Source organism: Carassius carassius, chromosome 43 (genome assembly GCF_963082965.1).
Source record: "Carassius carassius chromosome 43, fCarCar2.1, whole genome shotgun sequence".
In the NCBI taxonomy this organism is placed as follows: domain Eukaryota; kingdom Metazoa; phylum Chordata; class Actinopteri; order Cypriniformes; family Cyprinidae; genus Carassius; species Carassius carassius.
In genome coordinates, this window is record NC_081797.1 from 8,422,069 (window position 1) to 8,440,992 (window position 18,924).

Here is an 18,924-nt window from a genome sequence, read left to right on the forward strand (position 1 = left end):
AAAATGAGCTGTGCAGAGGATGGGTAGGGTCTGTCACAATAGCAGATGCTTTCCTTTTTACTGCCACAATATAAAGATCAGACAGGGTTACTTGTTTCTCACCAATAATTTTACCAGCTGTGTTTATAATCCTTAAAAGTCTATTTCTGCATTTAACAGAAAGAGAGTTGTACCAGGATACAATGTTGAAAGTAAGCACAGATTCAATAAAGGATTTATACACCACAATCAGAATATCTTTTTCCACATTAAAGCTCCTCAGTTTCCTCAATAAGCCTAGGCGTTGATATGCTTTCTTAAAGACACTTTCTGAGTGTTTGTCAAAAATAAACTGGGAATCAATTTCTGTACCCAGATATTTAAAAGATCCCACCTGCTCAACTTCCTTTCCATTAATTATCAAGGGTTTAAAACATGTGCGTGCATTAATTACCCCGGAGCACATTTCTTTGGTTTTGTCAATATTAAGCTGGAGAAAACTCTCCTTTATCCAGGCCATGATAGAGTTGACAAAATCAAAATAAATATCCAGTGATTGGGTATCTCTCATACATCCCACCAGTGCCATATCATCTGCATATTTTATCAGCATCAAATTCTCATTATTACCGGTAATCTCATTTGTATAGATAGAAAAAAGAAACGGGGATAGAACACATCCCTGTGGAAGACCAGATTTTAATACTACATTCTCTGACTTTTTTACCATTTACTATCACGTGTTGGGGACGGTCACGTAAAAAATTGTTAATCCATAAAATAAAGGTCTGATGCACATGAAGCTCCTCTAAACGCCTCAAAAGTGTATTTATGTTCACTGTATTAAAAGTAGATGAGAAGTCCATAAATAAAATCCTAATGTACGAGTTTGCCATGTCCAAATGCTTTACTGCCCTATCCAGCAAAGTAAGGGTGGCATCTTCAACTCCGCGCCCAGCCCTATAAGCAAATTGTAGAGGGTCAAGTTTATCGGTCATTGCCTGGGAGAGTTGCTGACAAACTACTCTCTCCATGCACTTGCAGAGCACTGATGTTAAAGCTACTGGTCTGTAGTCCTCAAGCGCCTTAGCATGAGCTTTTTTCGGTAACGGGATGATAGTGCTTTCCTTCCATGCCCGTGGTACAACATTAAAATCAAGAGACAGCTGAAAAAGTTGTGTCAACACACCCTTCAGCTGAGATGCACATTCCCTCAGTACCTTGCCCTTTATTCCATCCGGTCCTGATGCCTTTTGGGGTTTGACTTTCATTAAAACCTTTCCCACATTTTGTTCCTCAATTCTTATGGGAAGAAAATCAGAGTGCTCTATAGGAGTCCAGTGCTCATTTAAATAGTCATCATTAAAACGGGCATAAAACTGATTCAGTTCAGTAGCAAAGCTGACAGAATCAGGGCATTGGATGTGAGTGTGATTTTGTTTTAAACCTGAAAGGAAAGACACAAAAATAAGTTTTAGGTCAAAGTTATTTTAATGGAGTGTCTCATACAGGAACCGCAAACACATCAGGCTTCTAATTCTTCAAGATGTTTCTTCACAACGACAGAAATAATCTGTAGAAGTTCTGTGGAGCTTGGGGATAGAGAATATGAACACCTTCTTATAATGGCACTCATTTAAATCCATTTCTGAGTATCAACATTGTAGAATAAGAGCTGTTTTAGCTCTTTCTTTCTATCAGGTGCTTAACCTTATATGAAAAAGTAAAGTGACATTCAGCCAAGTTCGGTGACCCATACTCGGAATTTGTGCTCTGCGTTTAACCCATCCAAAGTGCACACACACAGAGCAGTGAACACACACACACACACACTGTGAGCACACACCCGGAGCAGTGGGCAGCCATTTATGCTGCGGCGCCCGGGGAGCAGTTGGGGGTTCGGTGGGTTCGGTGCCTTGCTCAAGGGCACCTAAGTCATGTTATTGAAGGTGGAGAGAGAACTGTACATGCACACCCACAATTCCTGCCGGCCCAGGACTCGAACTCACAACCTTTCGATTTGGAGTCCGACTCTCTAACCATTAGGCCACGACTTCCCCAAATATCTTAACCTTACTCCTAACTCACATATAAACCCAAGGACCTTGATTAAACGATTTAGGTGTGGTTGATAAAAGCAATATAAGATGTTGAACAAAACCATTTCTTGTCTCTAGTGACACTTGTGGGTCTAATAGAGAAGTTACAATAATTCAGTGCCTGAGGACAACTTGGAAGTAGTATTAGAGATACTGTGGATTGCGTGGCATTTTTCAGACATATGAAACTCTTGTGCACTTTTTTTTTTTGTAGTTTGATTGTGCTGCATCAAGGTATCCGAATATCAAAAATCAGAAAAATATAAGATTGTATGTATATATTGATTTTAATGTCCACAAAACACTAAGACACAACCTCACGTTTGTACACACAAATACAAAAAAACATTTGTGATACAGCTGGTAAAAAGAGGAAGTTAATTTAAACAACAACAACAAAAAAGGTTATTGTGATCAAATTTGAATTGAACTTGAAATATCAGGTGCTCAACCTGGTCCCCTTCCTCACTAGTAAACCCCTAGACTTTGATCAACTGTTTATTTATTCATTTATTTATTTTTACTAGATTTTTTTGCATTGCCCATTATCAAAATGTCCTTTAATATTCTCTTTTAAATAAAACAATATAATAGAATTAAATGAAAAGTTTCAAAATGCTTTCAAACTGTATGCAGTCGAAGATAAAAATGTTGCTATATGAGGATAATTTATCTTTTATATTTTAGTAAATAACTGAACCCAAACACATGTATCATTTATACAATAGTCAAGCTTTATAACAGACTGATGTTTTTTAAAAGACTGTTGTTCTGCAGCTGCTCAGGAAGTCTCTGGACACAGACCTCTTTCCCTGCAATTGAGGAGAAAATGTACACACACACACACACACACACACACACATATATATATATATATATATATATATATATAAATTTTTTTTTTTTTTTTTTTTTTTGTAAAATGGAGTGATTCATTTAGATCGACTTAGCTGTCTTAAAATTAAATGTTAGATGAACTGAAAGATTACATTGTTTGTGACCCTTCAAAATGACTGATAGTAGCTGAAGTATCACAAATCAGAAGAAATAAATTCATGAATCTTTTTGTTCATGCAATTTTTATTTATTTATTTTTAAGGAAATCACAAATATTGGTATCAGACACATATAAAAGTCTTTCATCTGAAGTCTGAGTCAAGTCTTTAAGTCAAGGCTGAAGGCTTCATTAATTGTTTCAAATAAATTCTCATCCTTAAAAATCCTATTTACAAGGTTTTATTTTATTTTAGACAAGATATGTTCCAGGCATATTACTAGGATTTTAGTTCAACTTGTCTTCCACTACCCTTATACAGTACATAGATGAACATAGAAAAACATGATTACATGTACAATTATTAATTTAAGGAATCCTGTTTATATTCAAAATTATCTGTAACACCATGATGTAGCCATTAGATGCTATTGATCTAATTTGAGATCTAATTAATCACAAATCAAGAGAATATGCCCCCCCCCCCCCCCCCCCCCCAAAAAAAAAGTGATCTAGGACTAGGCTACTTGTGAGTTTATATTGACTATAATTGACTACTTTTTTTTTCAGAGTAAAGCATTGTGTCTGGAAATATACTGTAATATCAATACAAATGATTTAGTATTATCTAGCATAATTTAGACAAGCATTTTCACATAATGTTTTGTGTAGTCTACTTTCATCAGTACAGTAGGTGTCAGTAATGGACTGCAGGAGAGTATTAGGTAAAGGGTTAAAACACTCTTAAAAATAAAGGTGTTTCACGATGCCATAGAAGAACCTTTTTGTATAAATGGTTTGTCTAAATGGCAAAGAACCTTTAACATCTGAAAAACCTTTCTGTTTCACAAAAGGTTTTTCGTGGTGAAAGAAGGTTCTTCAGATCATATAAAGGTAAGTTAGAGATGGTTCTAAAAGAACCTTTGACTGAATGGTTTTTTGTGGAACCCAAAAATGGTTATTCTAAAGCATCACCTTAAAGAGCCTTTTGAAGCACCTTTATTTTTAAGAATGTATGTAATCATAACTGTGTGTGTGTGTGTATAAAGAAATATATGTATATATATATACATATATACAGTATCTGGAGCTCAAATGAACAGCGTATTTGCGGGCAGAAAAGAGAACTAAACTGTGTTCTTTTTAAAGATTACACCTTCTCAAGTTCAACAGTAGACTACACATGACCACAAACCTATGTGATTGAAAACACCATACTGTACAGTATGTCAGACGCATAAGGTCATAACACTGTTCCCAAACTTTCCATCTGGTTTACACAGCAATTTTAATACCCCCAAAGAACTGTGTTATTAATGATGTACTGTCTGGGGGAAATCTTGGGCTAGTGACAAGTTATTTTTCTAATTATTAGACCAAAGTAAACAATGCTTGCCTCATCAATCACTCACATCTTGCTCCTTTTTTGTCTCATTGCTTTTGGTCTTTTTTATTTTATTTGTATTTTATTTTTCATCTTTCCGTTTACCGGCTTTTCATATAAATGCGCTAATTTATTGACATGCATAAAGCACCCCAAAAATTGGCTAATCTGGCAGTGAGCTGCTGCTTCTTTTTTGTACTGTTTACAGAGACTAGAGCTGTGTCCGAAACTGCTCCCTATCATCTATAAAGTGCACTATATCGGGTGCCTGCAATTTTGCAGTGCTGTTCAAAATCTGAGTGAATGAGTTCATACCTTGCAAGTGTACAATTTCCTTTGAGTGTACAGCCCATAGATATGTAGGGATTCCTCATTCGACTGCTCCAAGCACATCTTGCAATGGTCAACTTGACGTCATTCACCGTATGGTCAAAGAATATTCAAAAACGCCACAATCCTGGTTGTAAAAACTGTCAGGATTTAAATTCCCTAAGAAACGTTTCACAGATAAGAATGTGTTGGTTTGTGTTTTTAACAGGTATTTACTCAATATTACAGGTTTTTAAATGAAAGTACATTTTAAAATGCTGTTTTAGCTAACGGCTTTATCTTGTTGTGTTGTGTTAGTTTAGCAAAAACATCTTCTGACGTTCGCTGAAGACAGACTAGTTGCAGTGACAACTTGCTCTCGAGTGTTCACGGATATTTCAATATGGTGGATGGATAACGTATTGCAGCCCATCTATGGTACAACAGATGTACACTCGCTTAAGCACTATTTCCAACTATTTTTTTAATATAAAATAGTTTAAAGGTCCCGTTCTACGTGATCCCATGTATTAAACTTTAGTTAGTGTGTAATGTTTTTGTTATAATATCTGTAAAATTCTAAAGCTCAAAGTTCAATGCCAAGCAAGATATTTATAAACGCTGTTATTTTCATCTCGGAGTCCAATCACCTTTGTTTGGCCTTCACAGGGATGCTGTACTTGGAGATTAATGGTTACAATTTATGTTTAAGTAAAACTATGTACAGCACATTTTGCTGAGGACAGCTTCCTCAATCTCAATCAGTTTAATGCTGGATTCGCACAAAGATTATTCCTGAAAGATGGAGCAGTTCCCTCTTTGTCTGGAGAAAGCGTTGTTTATGGACCACAACTGGTAAGTGTATTTTATTATTTAAGTTGTTGTGTTTAACAGTTTCTGTAACTTATTACACAAAGGGCAACGCTGTTTAGCTTTGTTAACTAGACTTAGTGCAAAAAAATCGAATGCGATTTTCATGTGCTTCTCGTCAGTAAAAACGCTCCTGTAATTATAAGTACATCTCCAGCACATGCTCCTGCCCACAGGCTTCTCAAAACTAGCCCAATCGCGTTTGTAGGAGGGCCGCGTGCGCTAAGCTGCTGTCGAATCACAACACAGGAACCGCTGGCACAATCACAACTCATTACGTACTGTATTTCTGAAGGAGGGACTTTATAGAAACAAATAAGTTATCAGCCCGTTTTTATGACGGTGAAAACAGCGGTATACAGATGTATACAGACAGTATATACAGATAGGTGAATTGTGTGAAAAATACTGTGTTTTTTTACACGTGAAACATGAACACATATTATATTGCACACTGTAAACACAATCAAAGCTTCAAAAAAGCACGAAAAACGGGACCTTTAATATATAACAACAAAGGGACGCCTGTGACAATATTTTCACAGATAAAGTTTAAGCAGGTTGCATGGTCAGCCTGTTGTATGCAAATATACAAATGTTAACGGTTTTTCAAATGTACATAAATCTTGCAAATGTACATAAACCTCTGTAAGTGTGAACAGTGTGAATAATGCGAAATAAAACAAAAAGTGTCTTTATCCAAAAGTGTCTTTATTGTGAGGAGGTTACATTAGCAAACACTTACATAAACAGATCATTATTATAATTAATTTGTCTTAAATTACATGTCAATAAAATATTCCGATTAATTTAATGTTCTTATATAAACTAGATTCTTTGAGCTATAGGCTGATAATCTGCAATACTTTATCCTTCAGTGCAAAACACTCTTTTTAGAAATACATTACTGAGACAAATGACATAAGTCAAAAAGATAAACAACTTAAACAACATACATTCTGGACTGTTTAACCCCTTAGCTTCAGTATACTGATCATTTAGAGACAATGCATTTGTCGGTGAGTACAATAATTGCATTCTTTTTTCTTTTTTTTCTTCAGTTTTGCTCAGACTCCACACTTGTCCAGTGCTTCCAAAATGGTTCAGAAGTTGGAGGACGCAGGTCAACATGATTACAAGGTCCCTTGGCTTCCGACGTTCCTGCTGTCAATGATCTTGATGTTCTCCTTTACCCATGAGTCAGTGGGGTTGGCACACACGTAATGACCCTTCACAGTCTTGAACCTGTGTTCAGAGAAATTCAATACCATCAGACACAAAGGAATTGCTCTGCTGGACAAATTAGTTCCAACCAGTTTAAACATATTATTAATGATAATGACTGTAACAAATGCAAAGTTATTAACAATATTAAATATATAAAATATATTAAAAAATGGTTTTAATAATAATAATAATAATAATAATAATAACACTACTGTTATGTTGTTATAACTACTACTGAGATATATTGTTGTGACACTTACAGCACGGCTTCTTTGGGGCACTGCTGGCTTGTCATGCTGTACTCAACCACTCTTTTGATTGGCACAGGACGGGTTGAAAAGGTAAAACAGCACCTTTGTGGTCCAATACGTAAACCTAGATTAAAGAATACAGAGACAAGTTTTTGTTAAAACAATATACAACTAGATTGTACATTGCAAAGACTTTAAATGTTTTAAATTGCTTGTTTTTCAATATGTTAATTTATCTTTCTCCTCCATCTTACCTTCACTGAGGCTAACTGCGCACAGAAGCACCACCACTGCGGTGAAAATGACAAAACGAGAAGTAGTCATTTTGGCCGGTGTGTTGTATTAGATTGGCTGGATGTACAGAAAGTCTGTTAGAGGTAAAGCACTCAGGCTGGACTTGTTGCTGTGTGGCTCATTGTCCACGGAGGCAGACTTTATAGAGACTCTTCTTTGAGGGAATATCCCTTTACGGGTGGATTTTGAGGAGGGAGATTTTGGTTTGAATTCAACCCACACAGAAAGAAAGTCCAGCAGTCTCTGCTGTCATCCCACACGTGCTTCTGACCTTCACAAGTCATATTTAGGCAAAGGCTGTTTGAGGGAGAGCCCTAACAGCAAAGCTTTCACTTCCTCTTTCACTACAGTGGCCAAAAAAACAAAAAAACACTGGAGTACTGAACAAAGTGTGCCATTATACTAGATGGAAATTAGATGCATTAGACTCACATTACAAACACAAAAGCATCATCAAAAGGGTCATGAATTTTGATGAATATATTTGGAGGATCTCAACAGGGTCTACAGTACCGACACTCTGGAGCAGTTTTAGCAAGCCAACACTAACCGGGGCCTCTCAGTGCCACTTCCCGTTTGAGGTGAGAACACAGGAGAATACCAGCTCTACACGAAAGCTATAGAACCTAGCTAACGTGTTAGGGGTTGCCCTAACAAATATCTGTCAGCGAGGTGCCACAAGCCAGCGCCCAGGAGGATGCAACACTTCTAGTTGAGTGAGCTTGCAACCTGAATGGGCAGGGCACACCCTGTGCCTGATAAGCAAGGGTTATGGCATCCAAAATCCAGTGGGCCATCCCCTGCTTAGAGATGGCATTCCCCTTCTGCCAGCCTCTGTAACAGACAAAGAGCTGGTCTGTGGTCCTGAAGCTTTGTATCCGGTCTACGTAGCATCTCAATGTTCAGATGGGACAGAGCAAAGCCAGGCCTTTAGTCACGCCAAACTCTAGGCACTAATTGTCGACTGAAAATGCATGCAGGTACCCTACCCTGTTGATGGAGGCCAGTGCAAGCAGGAGCAGAGTTTTCAATGAAAGAAATAGTGCAGCAATAGTGGCAACCTGGACTTTGATGGTGGAGGGAGACAGCCTTCGCTCCAGCCCTTGCTGCAAAAAGGAAAGCACGATCACAATAGGGCATCTTCGGGGGTCTTCTCGGCGAGAAATACACCACTCGATGAACAGGTTCCACTTCAAGGCGTAAGCATGTCTCATAGACAGTGCTCTTGCTGAAGTGATGGTGTTCACTACCTCCTGAGGTAGGTCACCTAGAACCTCCGCGTCCCATCCAGGGACTAGACATGGAGTTTCCAAAGGTCTGGATGTGGGTGCCAAACGGTGCCCTGTCTCTGAGTCAGTAGATTCTTCCTCATAGGAATCGGCCAAAGAGGGGCTGTCGTGAGGAGCACTAGTTCAGGGATCTGAATAAGAGTGGGCCAATATAACGCCACTAGCAAGATTGCTCCTCGTCCTCCCAGACTTTGCACAGTGTCTGTGCGAGAAGGCTCACTGGGGGAAATGCATATCAGAACAGCTGGCAGTGAGAGGTCTCTGTAGAAGCAAACAGGTCTACCTGAGCGGCTCTGAACAATCTCCAAATCCGATGGACCATCAGAGGATGGAGTCGCCATTCTCCCAGGATCATTGCTCGAGACAGCTTGTCAGGTGTACGGTTGAGCAGGCCTGGAACCTTCCGATTCCAAAGGAGGAGCTGGGACTACAGGGACAACGGGAGCGCAGACTACATTTTTGGTAGGTGTACGCCACAGTCTCTGTGTTGTCTGTTCAGACAACATAATAAAATTACATTTTATTATTGTTATAATAAATACATGTTATAGAAAATGTGATTGAATGTGTATAAGGTAATGAAAAAGAAGAAGAAATTAACCAAATATTATAAACATATACAGATGAAGTCAAAAGTTGACATACACCTAGCAGAATCTGCAAATTGTTAATTATTTTACCAAAACAAGAGGGTTCATATGAAATGCATGTTATTGTTTATTTAGTACTGACCTGAATTAGATATTTTTTTACTTCAACTTTATTATTGTATTTTGTTACTAATAGAATGAAAGAATGAATAAGCTATATATAGACATTGTGGTGCCTAGAATAATAATAATAACAACTACAACAACAACAACAACCATATATTTTATTGATAGAATAAATAACTTTTATATTGAAAATGTGATTTAATGGATATGTATCTTTGAGAGACATTAGTTAGCATCTCATTGTGGTTCTGAATGAAAAAAAATCTAATTAGCATAAACCTAATTGTTAAAAGTTATTGCCTTTATAAACATCCTTAAAGACACGCTGGCACCACATTTAGAAGGCAAAAATGTCCCATCAAGTATCACATCCTCTTTCGAAAGTGATACGCATGACAAATGTCATCAGTAACATCAATAGTGTGAACTTCTGACATTTTAGTTTTTAGACACACATGGCCAGTTTCACTTAAGATTCAAATGCCCCCTCCTCAGCTAGAAAACACTCTTTTTTTGGCTGACAATTAAAGGAAACCAAATCTCTCACACACCTGTTGGACATTGGATGGACGGAGATGAGTTTAACGTCCTCTGACTTATACGCATTTATGTTCATTTATCATAACGAAACAGTTTTTCAGCAGACACACTTCAGCAACTTTGTGTGTGCATGTCATGAAGCTTGTTTCAAAACCACATATAAAGCACATCAAATATAGCATATATATATAGGTGCTGGTCATATAATTAGAATATCATCAAAAAGTTGATTCAGCTAATTCCATTCAAAAAGTGAAACATGTATATTATATTCATTCTTTACACACAGACTGATATATTTCAAAAGTTTATTTCTTTTAATTTTGATGTTTATAACTGACAACTAAGGAAAATCCCAAATTCCGTATCTCAGAAAATTAGAATATTGTGAAAAGGTTCAATATTGAAGACACCTGGTTCCACACTCTAATCAGCTAATTAACTCAAAACACTTGCAAAGCCTTTAAATGGTCTCTCAGTCTAGTTCTGTAGGCTACACAATCATGGGGAAGACTGCTGACTTGACAGTTGTCCAGAGATGACCATTGACACCTTGTACAAGGAGGGCAAGACACAAAAGGTCATTGCAAGAGAGGCTGGCTGTTCACAGAGCTCTGTGTCCAAGCACATTAATAGAGAGGCAAAGGGAAGGAAAAGATGTGGTAGAAAAAAGTGTACAAGCAATAGGGATAACCGCACCCTGGAGAGGATTGTGAAACAAAACCCATTAAAAAATGTGGGGGAGATTCACAAAGAGTGGACTGCAGCTGGAGTCAGTGCTTCAAGAACCACTACGCACAGACGTATGAAAGACATGGGTTTCAGCTTTCGCATTTCTTGAGTCAAGCCACTCTTGAACACCAGACAGCATCAGAAGCGTCTCGCCTGGGCTAAAGACAAATAAAGACTCTGATGAAAGTAAATTTTGCATTTCCTTTGGAAATCAGGGTCCCAGAGTCTGGAGGGAAGAGAAGAGAGAGGCACACAATCCACGTTGCTTGAGGTCCAGTGTTAATTTTCCACATTCAGTGATGGTTTGGGGTGCCATGTCATCTGCTGGTGTTGGTCCACTGTGTTTTCTGAGGTCCAAGGTCAACGCAGCCATATACCAGAAAGTTTTAGAGCATTTCATGCTTCATGCTGCTGACCAACTTTATGGAGATGCAGATTTCATTTTCCAACAGGACTTGGCACCTGTACACAGTGCCAAAGCTACCTGTACCTGGTTTAAGGACCATGGTCAACCTGTTCTTAATCGACCAGCAAACTCGCCTGACCTTAACCCCATAGAAAATCTTTGGGGTATTGTGAAGAGGAAGATGTGATATGCCAGACCCAACAATGCAGAAGAGCTGAAGGCCACTATCAGAGCAACCTGGGCTCTCATAACACCTGAGCAGTGCCACAGACTGATCGACTCCATGCAACGCCGCATTGCTGCAGTAATTCAGGCAAAATGATCCCCAACTAAGTATTGAGTGTTGTAAATGCTCATACTTTTCATTTTCATGCTTTTCAGTTGGCCAAGATTTCTAAAAATCATTTCTTTGTATTGGTCTTAAGTAATATTCTTATTTTCAGAGATACTGAATTTTGGGATTTGGGATTTTCCTTAGTTGTCAGTTATAATCATCAAAATTTGAGTAAATAAACATTTGAAATATATCAGTCTGTGTTATGAAGGAATTTAATATACAAGTTGAACTTTTTGAATGGAATTAGTGAAATAAATCAACTTTTTGATGATTTTCTAATTATATGACCAGCACCTGTATATGTCAGTATGTTTGAAGTGAAGTGACATTCAGCCAAGTATGGTGACCCATACTCAGAATTTGTGCTCTGCATTTAACCCATCCGAAATGCACACACACAGAGCAGTGAACACACACACACTGTGAGCACACACCCAGAGCAGTGGGCAGCCATTTATGCTGCGGCGCCCGGAGCATATTATGTTAAGGTACATTACAATTAACATAATTGAACCAATTATGTTAAGGTACATTCCTGATGATTCACAGATCAGTGTTGTATTCTCCAGAACTATTCAGCTAATGTGATTTTAAATCATGTCTTACCAAAAGGAAGAAGAACTTAGCGTCCATTACTAATTTTATCCAAGCAATTCCCAGTGGACTTTTTTTTAGATTATGTAACAAAGGTATCCTGTTGTTGTTTTTTTGTCAAGCTTCAAAGGAATCCCTTTAATAGCCTATTGGTAATTTGTGTTGGAAAATGCAAGGGAATTATCTGAGGGACTTTTTAAAGCTTCTTCATGTACTGTAGCTGAGACAGCAGTAAAATAGGCTAAATAATAAAAGACATAGAAAATGTTACAATAACATTCAAAGTGTACTTGTCTTACGTTGCAATCCATTATTATGTAACATTATATTGGTTGTCATTAACACACAAACATATCAATATATTAAAAAGCAGATTTAATTCTGTTTTAATTTCCAGGGGGAAACTAACTTAATTAAAGCATATGATACATGTAAGACTATGCTGTATGATATCAATGACATATTAGATAGAAATTACAGCTTTAACTTCTCTATATTGTGGAAAAAGTCCTCTCGGTTGGCAAAAAAAAAAAAAAAAAATTTCTCTCAAGTCAGGAAGTTCCAGATCCCAAAGATAAGACTATATTGTTGAAGAAAATACAGGTGAGATGCCAGCTGTACATCTCCATCGTAACACTGTCATATAATTCTTTTCACAAGTAAGCAGTAAAATGGTTATCTTTCAGTCTATCCCCACTTGATCTGCAACTGTTATCTCCAAACTCATGGCATCTCTTTAATGGTGGAGCCCTGCCAGCTGGTCTGTTTATAAAAGCCCATGTCAAAACACCACATATATTATTTTAATTGTATCACAATGCAATTAGTACAAGTTCATTCTCAGTGTGTTTTTCCTGTACCATGAAGAGACTTGCTTTCAGAGTCCTAGAGGTCTAATTAAGGCCTAATACAGGCCTACAGTTCCCTGATTTTATCTTTATGCTATCCTACAAACATGTACTATTTCTCAAATAAAAATATATCTTGCAGAGCCTGATAGTGCATAAGAGGTGGTCATTTCTAAGGCCTGTTCATGTCAAAATGCATTTACCTGTTTAAACTAGTGCTTAAAATATGACAGGGGTTTGATTGAAATGCTGTTTCACTCTTTGCCTGTCAGTAGCTTTCCTCTTTATGACAGAAATTATTATTATGACCATTTAAACTAAATGAGAAGTTGAGAAGTTACTGATGCAGTCAAGTAAGAATAACAACATTTGATACATGAATACAAAATCACTAGTTCTTCACAGTTCTACCTCCACAGCTACAGTAACAACTTTGAGTTGCAACAAAGTAAGAAGATACTAAATTCAGGTTATTGCACAGATATTCTCTATCTACATGACCAACTAATGTTACATTGTGGCTGTTTTCATTTCAGCAATTTTGCAGAAAAAGATCAACATGCATAGGCAGACTATTAGTTTTAGTTCCTTTAACCGTTTGTATTTTTGGAATTATATCTTCTTTTTTTTAGTACAGTGAGTGCATTATAATGACTAGAAACTAAAATATTACAATAGCGAAACAGGAAAATGCCAAATGAGATCACCGAGAGAGGAAATGTGCATATCGACACCTCAAGCGCTACATGCAGTGTTAAAATTGACATTGTGTGGCATAAAAGCTGCCAAGCTGCTGCATTATTCGTAGCTTTTGAAGAACTAGAGTTAAGGTTGACTGAAGTGGAAGCAAGTGCTTCTGTCGTGCACAAGACCAGTACTTTAGTACTGAATGTTATATCAGGTAAACAGTCCTATCAGGGAAACTCGTTCATGAAGATCTATTAGGGGCAATGTAATAAGATTATTGCAGTTTAGCAACCATGACGATTCAGCGGCCGCTTTGACTGATCCAGTAAGTTTGTTAAGTGAAGGAATCGTTTAGATTGGCTCTCTTCATTCTTTTTGAATGATTTATTAAATGAACTGAGTCATATGAGTAAGTTATTGTCGAATTAATCTACACTGCTTGCGATGTTTGTTTATGTTTTTATTTTTATTTTGCTGTGTGTGCATCAAGTGGTCCATTAATATAGCTTTTTATAAATACACTGTCATTCAAAAGTTTGGGTATTAGATATTTTTATGGTTTTTTTTACTAGTCTCTTATGCTCATCAAGGCCGTATTTATTTGATCAAAAATACATTATATACATTGTATTTAAATACAAATATTGGTTTCCTTTTTTAATATAGCCTACTTTAAAACATAATTATTTATGTGACTCAGTGCTGAATTTTCATCAGCCATTACTTTATTATTATCCATTTTTAAACTGTTGTGCTGCTCAGTATTTTTTGGAACCTGTGAATACTTTTTTCTTAGGTTCTTTGATGAATAAAACGTATAAAAGAACAGCATTTATTCAAAATTGAATTCTTTACTATCACGTTTTATCCATTTAACATCCTTGCTGAATATTAATGTATTACAAAAGAAGATAAGAAGAAGAAGAAGAAAAAAATTTACTGACCCCAGACTTTTGAATAATAGGTCTAAATTGTAACAAAATTTGTATTTTGAATAAACACTGTTCTTTTTAACTTTTTATTTATCAATGAATCCATGAAAAAAGTACCACAGGTCCCCAAAAAAATATGAAGCACAACTGTTTTAAATATAAATCAGCATATTAGAATTATTTCTGAAGGATCATTTGACACTGAGAATAATAATGCTGAAAATTGAGCTTTGTTTCACAGGAATACATTTTATTTTAAAGTATATTAAAATAGAAAACTGTTATTTTAAATTTCAACAAAAATTTTTTTGATCAAATAAATGCAATAACTTCTTTAAAAAAACTTGCTAATACAAAACGTTTGAACAGCAGTGTGTGTGTGTGTGTGTGTGTGTGTACTTGCGTGGCTCAATAAATAAAAGAGCCTAATTAATGCCAACATAGGTTAACAGCTTAAAACAATAAATTTAGATCATGGAGCCTGTAAGAAAAGTAAATGTCGCAGCTAGTATCACATCTTCTTTCGGTCTATAGTTCAGGTCAGGACAAATGACATCAGTCATAATAAGAGCTCTTGCTCTGTTCGAACAGCAAACACTTGCGGTGCTACAGTACAAGCCATCTATTCTGCTGCTATGTGTTTAATCATGAAAACCTAGGCTGGATACAACATAAAATGACTGAACATAATAAACATAACTATTTAAAACATATTTTATAGAGATTTTTTATTTTAAGAAGAAGAAATTTTTGAAGAAGAAAATAATAGCCTGTTTGTGGTAATTGAGGGTGAAATAAATGTATACTTTTTTGTAAATGTATTCATATACTTGAATTAAAATGTGTGAATTTTATAAATGGCTCTTGTTTCTACTGTATGAAACCTGAGTAAGTGCATACCCAACCATCATAAAACCAGTTAGGTGTCTAGTTGTTTACAGGAGATATACGACGGTCTGCTTTGGAAGTATTTGTTACAACAGGTTCTTACTGAAGTGACGTTGCATTCAACACTCATTGATTCGACCTTGTAATCTGCTTCCTGTGGAATTTTTTCAGTTATACAGAATCAGTAAAATGAAAGTTTTGGACAGTAAACAATTATGCGGGATCTTTAATGGAAAACCATTTTTATAGTCATTGTTACTTTTAATTTAAAGTGTTACATTTTGTAAATACACTACCATTACTTAGTAAGATATATGTTTTTTAAAGAAATGTATATTTTTATTCAGCAAGGATACATTAAATTGAGCAAAAATGGCAGTAAAGACATTTATAATGTTACAAAAGATTTATATTTTGAATAAATATTTTCTATTCATCAAAGAAACACCATATATATATATATATATATATATATATATGAAAAAAAAAATATATATATATACCGGTATATATATATATATATATATATATATATATATAATTTTTTTTTTTTTTTTTTTTTTTTTATATATTTATATGGTATGGTAATTCCACTGGGAAAAATGTAAAACAGAACTCTTGACATATTTTTAACTAATAATAAAAACACACACTTTGAATCAGAGGGATTTTTTAATAAAAAGCAGAACCAAGATGCATTTAAAAAGAGCTGACACTGAGAAAGCTTTTCCCTTTCCATGTTTCCCCTTGAGAGCCTGACCAGCTGAAAGCTTGAAGCAAGCAGCATTCCTCGAAATTTAAAAGAAAAGAGAAAAAACAACAAAAAGTACATAGTTTCGAAAACAATATATAGAGAACAGTAAGATCTTAATGTACAGCCATGAGAGTGAGAAATTGTGAAGCTTTATTACTTCACTGCATGCATCTTGACTACAGCTCTCCCTGTCTGACCCTTTGACAGTGACCTTGAAAAATGACGTCAGTTTAGATATGATAGGAAGAGCTTTATTTCAAATTAAATGAACATGGGTTACCAAGAGATAATCTGAATCATAACCTGTGATCCCTTATAAACATTAGTACTGGTGGGTCTGGATAGGGTTAATTATTATGGCACACTGACCTGATTGAAGAATGATGTGCAAGATTAAAATTAGTGGCTTGAGGGTGCACTGGGACTAGATCAATGCTGCGTTTCATCAAGTTTGACGTGGGATGTTTCTATCACTGGCTTCCAACCACAAACTTTTTTTTTTTTTTTTTGAAAAAAAAAATTATAATAATTCCATTAAACATATAAATGATTTGCTGAATAAATACAGTAAAATGTACAAATATTTTTTCGAAAAATTTGTTTAGACTTTTTAGTGACTTTTCAGTTCTTTTTTTCTGGCCTTGTAGGCTATATTAAATAAAAATTACAAATAAAGAAAAACTTGATATCTTTTATTTATTAATATTTATAAAATATGGACAAAACTCATGTAAAATGTGTTTTTTAACTAGACGTTGTCATGAACACTAACTCTTAAGAGTCTGTTCTTTTTGGTGAATCAGCTATGTATATAAGTGATGCTTTTGAATCAGTTATTTTTGGTCAATTAAAAAAAAAACGCACTAGTTATAAAGTTTCAATTTTTTAAACTTTATTGCTCAAAAGAGTCAATTATTCAGGAACCAGACTTCAATGCATGCACTATATGTTTTTGACTGAACAAAAAGCATCTATCGTGTTTGATGCTGATTCACTAATAAGATCCAACTCTTAAGAGTTACTCTCCATGCTCAGAACCTTTCAAACCATTGATGAAGAAATTCGTTCTGTTATTATTTTAGTATTTTAGCATGTATTTCCACATCTACAGAGAATGCATATGTAAAAACACATATAATGCCTTTTGGATCTGGTGCTTCAGTTGCATTCCCTAGCGGATTCAGAACTGAACGGAACACAGCATTTAATATGGTAGTTCTAAAGTTGTTTATAGGCATACTGATTGGCCAATTAGTCTGTCAGTCAAAACAGGGCGGAGCTCTACACTACACTGCTGAAACCTATAACACAACAAAAAGCAGATTAATGCATCATGGGTAATGTAGTCATTGTAAAAAGCACATAATGTCAAATCTACGAATCATAGTAATCATAAGAATAATGATAATAATAACAATATTACCAATAATAACAACTTATAACAAGAGAATTTTAGAGAGTATAAAAGCAATTGTGTTAACACATGAAGAGCGAGCTTCAGTGGGTCTACCTGGGGTAGTTCTTGGGGTACCATTGCCTGATAAGTGTGTAAACATTTGCAGGGGACGACAATCTTGGCTCAAACATGTAAACAGTGAACACTGTGATGCCCTTTACGACATCATTCTCCTGTGATTGAGCCACAGCAATACTGCAAGAAGGAAAAGTGTTAGGGGAGGGGGCTTGTGTGTGAAAAATAGCCTGTGTTAATTGCGTCACAGGATTTCACGTCAAACATGCAGGCCATGACAAACATGGCAGTGCACTGAGAAACATGCATCTACCAACAGTCTGGGGTTAAATCCCCATTAATTGCTCAGTTTTCCCATAGTTTTCAGTGATGACACCCCTACCATACTTCAAGACTTGATCATTGTATCCCAGCGGTCACCAAAACATGTTCTCAATCGTTTAACTTAGTGTTACATGAGGCCATACAATGCAACCTTGATCAGTATTGTATATCAGTATATAAACTCCCTAAAAAGATGGCGCTAGGCCATAGAAACCTTAGAAAGACGTTAGAAAAGAAAGACACTTGCTGAGGTCTTTTGAAGAACGCTGAGGGATAGATCTTGCGGTGGAACTTTAAGCACACAGACGTACACATCCTTGTCCCGATTGTGTGACAGGATGACCGGAATAGTCAAAGTATGCATTCTTCCATGCACCAAGCTTCATTCGGATATCTGGGTCATGGCACCAGAAAATGGCCTCTGCCCCTTTAAGGGCCCCAGAGAACCTCCAGAAGTGCAAAGGTGAGTAAATCTTTAATTTTGTTCTCCAGTTCAGATGTAAACACAGAGTCCAGGGGTGGATCGAGAACCAAGGTCCACAAAATCACACAACTTTATGCTGATTTGAGCTGATTGGTGGTTTTCTCCTTCCCTTTACCCCATCTCTTGTCTGTGTTCTCCATCTATAACATCCATCGTTTTTTATGACTTACCAGCCCTCTCAACCACCCTGCCCTCATCTGTCGGGAAGTTTGACGAATGCCTCCTCCTGCTTTTTTTCCTTTCACTCACTTCTCTCGCTTTGCCTCTCCCCTCTTTCTTCGTGGCATTTATTTTTTTATTTTTTTATTATGGCCGGGTCCTAAGTCTCCTCTTCTCCAGTTGACACAATCAATCTGGCAGCCACTGAGAGGTGGTCAGTCAATCCAGCAAGTTGAGTGATGAAGCTGAACTCCTCTATATCCTTTAAGGGGTGATAGATCAAGTTTTTAATAACTATTAAAATAACAGCAAGAAATATATCATATAGAAATGTATACCTCTGTGAATATGTGAAT

General features: G+C 36.2%; 2 protein-coding genes across 3 annotated transcripts in view; both read right to left on the bottom strand.

Moving 5' to 3' along the window:
* Positions 1–6,325: 6,325 nt before the first annotated feature.
* On the bottom strand, positions 6,326–7,641 carry LOC132124894 (monocyte chemotactic protein 1B-like). The gene is made up of 3 exons (XM_059536045.1): positions 7,368–7,641; positions 7,123–7,237; positions 6,326–6,880 (listed from the first exon to the last, which is right to left on the bottom strand). Exons 1-3 carry the CDS (start codon positions 7,435–7,437, stop codon positions 6,769–6,771), a joined length of 297 nt encoding a protein of 98 aa, XP_059392028.1. The 5' UTR covers positions 7,438–7,641; the 3' UTR covers positions 6,326–6,768.
* A 9,372-nt stretch (positions 7,642–17,013) lies between these two features.
* Positions 17,014–18,924, bottom strand: part of LOC132125018 (sphingomyelin phosphodiesterase 3-like) — a 47,812-nt gene continuing 45,901 nt past the window's right edge. For both annotated transcript variants that reach the window (XM_059536221.1, XM_059536222.1), the window contains exon 8: positions 17,014–18,830. In XM_059536221.1, the coding sequence (XP_059392204.1) occupies positions 18,729–18,830 (102 nt within the window). In that variant the 3' untranslated portion in view covers positions 17,014–18,728. The remainder of the gene's footprint in view (positions 18,831–18,924) is intronic.

Bases quoted from the DNA above. Each gene is read 5' to 3' on its own strand.
- LOC132124894 (XM_059536045.1), bottom strand. From the start codon at position 7,437: ATGACTACTTCTCGTTTTGTCATTTTCACCGCAGTGGTGGTGCTTCTG. The intron at 7,238-7,367 runs GTAAGATGGAGG...TCTTTAATCTAG, and splicing joins CGCAGTTAGCCTCAGTGAAG to GTTTACGTATTGGACCACAA. The intron at 6,881-7,122 runs GTAAGTGTCACA...CTCTGAACACAG, and splicing joins TGCCCCAAAGAAGCCGTGCT to GTTCAAGACTGTGAAGGGTC.